Below are 5,166 nucleotides of genomic sequence, written 5' to 3' on the forward strand. Positions count from 1 at the left end.
TCCCTAATTTGATCCTAAATGTGAAAACATGCAATTTTGTGCTTGAAATGAGCAATTTAATTCCACCTTTATTCCATTCGATGCCGTGATATGGTTTGTGAGTGATTTCAGGTTTTGAAAGCATGAATGGATGGGCAAAAGTGGAGGAAAGCATGTACAAGGGAGAAAACATGAAGAAAACAAGGAAAAGCACACACAGCGAAGTGTGCGTGCGCACAGCCTTGCGTGCGCACGCACAAAGCGAGAATTTCCATGTGTGCATACGCACGAGCACCTGTGCGTACGCACAGGTCAATTTCTAGCCACGTGTGCGAACGCACATGTCTGTGCGTCCTCACGGGTCCCAACACGTGATTTCATTAATGATGCACGTGCTTCACAATTTCTGAGGCCTCTTGGCCCATTTTGGAGGGCTTGGATGCTGATTTTGAAGTGCTATATGAGGGGGGGCATTAGGGTGTAGGGAGATTTTTTTTTTGTAAGTAATTAGGAGTAGGAGTAGTGTAGAGTAGTTTTGCTCTCTTAGGGTTTTAATTTCCATTTCCATTGTAGCATTTTATAGCAAGGTTTGTTCTTTCATTTTGCTTCCTTAATTGTAAGTACTCTCAATTTTCTCTTTAATTACATTGTCTTTACTTTCATTTCCTTTTGGTTCAATTTACTTTGTTCATATTGCAATTTTGTGTTTCTTGAAGTTTTGATCAATGAATTTTACATTTCATGCTTTCTTTATGGTTGATTGCTTGTTTATGCTTGGTTTTGTTGACAGTTGGTTATAGCTTTCCATTTTAGTTTGCAATTTCCCATGTTTTACTCTTATGCACACAAGGTGTTTGTGAAAATGCTAACTCTAAATTTTGAGTAGATTTTCCCACCTTGGCTTGTGGATTGATTTCCTAGGATACTAGAGTCCTAATGTCCGACATTTAGTGGTCATTCTTGGGTAGTTAGTTGACTCTTGTTTCCATTGACGCTAGCCTTTTATCAACTAGTTTGGTAAGTTGGTTAGGACTTAGGGATTAAGGTCAATTATTCTTGCTTGACTTACTCCTCGATGGTTGGGGTTGACTAGGTGAGATTGACTCATCATAATTACCATAGTTGTGGTTATGGTGATGATAGGATTCCTTGGATACTCATTCCCAAGTCAAGGTTCTTTTATGCATTTATAGCATTTTCACTAGTTTTGATCTCAATTTCCTCTTTACTTGCATTAAGTTCCAATTTTGATCATTGCTTAGTTCTTTTATTTCCTAAGTTCTTTTAATCTTTTATTTCTTACACAAAACCCCCTTTTCCTCACAACCGAAAGAGAAAACATTTCATTTGCATTCCTAGGGAGAACGACCCGAGGTTTAACTACTCTCGGTTTATATTTTGTATTGAATTTATTATTTGATTTGAGAATTCATTCTTGGTTTGGACTATGCTACCAACAAATTGATTCTTGTTTTGATCGATCCCAAACCATACAAGAATGCTCATCATCAGTGCTTCCTTCTACTTTTGGGTATCCATTCTTGCCTCTAAGGCCTAAAATCACTCAACGAAGATGTCATGGCATCAAATGGAATAAGAGTGGAATTAAATTGCTCATTTAAAGCACAAAATTGTATGTTTTCACATTTAGGATCAAATTTGGGATAAAACACAAAAGTATGCTATTTTGGTGCTTAAGTGTGAGTTCATGTGCTAGAATCCATCCAAATTGAGTCAAAATATACCATCAAATATGGACTCATCAAGCTTTCTTTACATTCTGTTATTCCCCATTCCCATTTACAATTCAGTCATTTATGTTTTTGCACTTTACATTCTCACCATTTACTCTTCTGCACTTTACTGCTTTTCTTTTCTTTTGAGTCATTTACAATTCCGCTCGTTTAAAATTCTGCAATCACAACCTATATTGCTCAGCTTGACTAATTCACCCATTTATTAAAAATGCTCAAATATACCAATCTCTGTGGAGTCGACCCCACTCCTAGTGGGTTATTACTTGACGATATTTTTGGTGCGCTTGCCAAAGAACGGATTCATGATTTAATATGGGGAGTGAATTTCGGTCATCAAGATTTACGGCGCCATTGCCGGGGATTGGTTTGAATTTGACAATGATTAAATTAATGAGTAGCTAGATTAAGCACTTTTAATTACCTTGTTAATTCCTTTAATTTTAGTTCTTTAATTGTCTCATTTTTTTCATTTGATCATTTCAGCTGTTCATTATTTATACTTTCATTTCTTTACTGCTCTATTAACTGTTTGATTAATTGCACCAACCAAACTAACTACCAGTCTTAACAAGAGTGATTCCTTCACTTGTCCTCTATTTTCTATTTATTGAATGTATGACAGGTAGAAGAGGAGAAACTTCATCCTCTTTTGATAGTGAACCTGAGAGGACCTTCTTTAGATTAAGGAGGGAAGCAAGAGGCAAAGGAATAGTTGGAGAGGAAGTAGTAGAGGAAGATCTGGGAGTTACTATGGAGGAAGAGGTGCATAACCATGCTGGCAATCATGTTGGGCAAGAGAGGAGAGTTCTAGGCTCTTACATCAACCCAAATCCAGAAAACTGTGGCCGTAGCATTCTAAAGTCAACAATTCATGCTAAAAACTTTGAGTTGAAGCCTCAACTCATCACACTTGTCCAGAATAATTGCTCATTTGGAGGGAGTGCCCAAGAGGACCCCAACCAATATCTTACTACATTCTTGAGGATTTGTGACACTATAAAGTCAAATGGTGTGCACCCTGACACCTACAAACTACTTTTGTTTCCCTTTTCTCTCAGAGATAAGGTAGCAAAATGGTTGGAAGCATTTCCCAAGGAGAGCTTGACAACTTAGGATGATGTTGTGAACAAGTTTCTAGCAAGATTCTACTCTCCACAGAGAGTCAATAAACTGAGAGCTGAGGTGCAAACCTTCAGACAACAAGATGCATGGTGAAACCCTTTATGAGGCCTGGGAGAGATTTAAAGACTTGACAAGGAAATGCCCTCCGGATATATTCAACGAGTGGGTGCAACTACACATCTTCTATGAGGGACTATTATATGAGTCAAAATAGGAAATAGATCATTCTTCAGGGGGCTCACTTAATAAGAAGAAGACCATTGAAGAAGCCATAGATGTCATAGAGACTGTGGCCGAAAATGAGTACTTCTATGCCTCAAATAGAGCTCAAAAGAGGGGAGTGATGAAGCTCAATTCTATGGATGATTTGTTAGCCCAAAACAAAGTGATCACAGAATAACTAGCAGCCTTAACTAAGAAGATGGAGAAGAACCAAGTCTCAGCTGTCTAAGCTCAAGCCCCTCCATAAGAAGGATATACACCAGAAGTTGACTATGAATGGGAGCAAGCTAACTATATGAACAATCCCTCTAGACCACCATATGATCCCAATGCCAAGACATACAACCCAGGATGGAAGAACCACCCAAATTTTGGGTGGGAAAACCAACAAAACCACAGCCAAGATCGTAAGCCATACCAATCTAACCAATACAACAACCACAACCACAACCATCAATCAGGAAACAACAGACCTTATCACAACTCACAAAATACACCCTACCACAACTTACAAAATGCATCATACCACTCCACCCAACAAACACACAACAACCACCATCAAGATACATCATCCTTAACCATGCAACCATGTGAGATCAGCAACAATTTTGCAAAACTGAAGGCTGCCATAGCAACTGTCAGCACAACTGACAGGGACCATTTCTATAGTTTTGGAGAAACAAATGCATTCTGAGAAGAAGATAGATGCAAACCAAGAGGAGTTCAGATCCAACAGAAAGAACCAGGGGGCAGCTATTTTAAAACTGGAAGCACAACTAGGGAGCCTGTCTAAACAAATACCAATGCCTACACATACATTCCCTAGTGATACCATGGCCAACACAAGAGGAGAATGCAAGGCCATCATATTGAGAAGTGAAAAAGTTGTGGAGGAATCACTCCCAAGTCAAAGCAACCAAAGAGAAGAAGCTGCAAATAACCCTGAAACCAAGAATGAAGAAGAGACCCCTGCACCATTCCCACCAAAGCAACTCCTAAAGCCTTATGTGCCAAAGGTACCCTATCCACAAAGGCAGACGAAGGATGGGAAAGACAACCAGTTTTCTAGATTCTTGGAAATCTTTAAGAAGCTCCAAATCAACATACCCTTTGTTGAGGCATTTATGCCAAGTTCTTGAAGGAGCTCATGACAAGGAAAAGAAACTGGGGAGAGAAGGAGACCATAGTGCTAACAGAAGAATGTAGTGCCATCATACAAAAGAAGCTTCCCTAAAAGATGAAAGATCCTGGAAGCTTTCAAATCCCCTGCATCATAGGGGATATCAACATTGAGAAAGCATTGTGTGATCTGGGAGCTAGCATCAACCTCATGTCCTTAGCCATGATGAAAAGAATGAGGATTGAAGAGGCCAAACTAACAAGAATGGCACTTCAATTGGCTGATAGAATATTTAAGTTTCCTCATGGAGTAGTGAAAGATTTGTTGGTGAAAGTAGGAGAGTTCATCTTTCCAGCTGATTTCGTTGTGTTGGATATGGAGGAAGAGTCTAAAACATCTATCATCCTAGGAAGGCCATTCTTAGCTACTGCCGGAGCTATAATTGATGTTCAAAAAGGAGAGTTAGTCTTGAGATTGCATGAAGAGAAGATAGTTTTTCAATGTCTTTAAAGCCATGAGTTACCCCAAGGAGTCCACAGGTGAATGCATGATGGTGGACACAATGGAAAAGATAGTTCAAGGAGTTTTGGAAGAAGAACAATGTGAGGAAGCCATGGAGCTAGAGCAGCAAGTATCAGGTGGAGAAGTACCAGAAGAAACCATGGAAGATTCAATCATGTTGAACCACTGACGATCGGATTTTTGCTAGTAAAGAAATTCACAAAATAAGTTCTCATTGCAATTATAGTTTCTAAACCAATAGAGAATCCTTTCTTACAAAAGTTTGGTTGTCACAAGTAACAAAACCCAATAAAATTTATAGCCGAAGTATTTAAACCTCGGGTCGTCTCTCAAGGAATTGTAGGAAAGTATGATTTATTATTGGTTATGGAAAAAGGTATATTTTGGGATTTTTAATATATAAGATAAAAAGCAACAATAGTAAATGGCAATGGAAATAAACTA

General features: G+C 38.7%; 1 protein-coding gene across 1 annotated transcript; it reads left to right on the forward strand.

The window, feature by feature from the left end:
- The first annotated feature begins 3,763 nt into the window (after positions 1 to 3,763).
- LOC107640634 (uncharacterized) lies at positions 3,764 to 4,710 on the forward strand. Its single transcript, XM_016344144.1, has 2 exons — positions 3,764 to 4,211; positions 4,358 to 4,710. The coding sequence occupies exons 1-2, from the start codon at positions 3,764 to 3,766 to the stop codon at positions 4,708 to 4,710; spliced, it is 801 nt and encodes a 266-aa protein (XP_016199630.1).
- The last annotated feature ends 456 nt before the right edge of the window (positions 4,711 to 5,166 follow it).

The sequence above is a fragment of the Arachis ipaensis genome, chromosome B5, assembly GCF_059453495.1.
Source record: "Arachis ipaensis isolate K30076 ecotype BB chromosome B5, ASM5945349v1, whole genome shotgun sequence".
Classification (NCBI taxonomy): domain Eukaryota; kingdom Viridiplantae; phylum Streptophyta; class Magnoliopsida; order Fabales; family Fabaceae; genus Arachis; species Arachis ipaensis.

Excerpts from the sequence above, each read along its gene's own strand:
- LOC107640634 (XM_016344144.1), top strand. The coding sequence starts at position 3,764 with ATGCATTCTGAGAAGAAGATAGATGCAAACCAAGAGGAGTTCAGATCC. Across the intron at positions 4,212-4,357 it reads TGTTGAGGCATTTATGCCAA|GGGATATCAACATTGAGAAA; the intron begins GTTCTTGAAGGA and ends CCTGCATCATAG.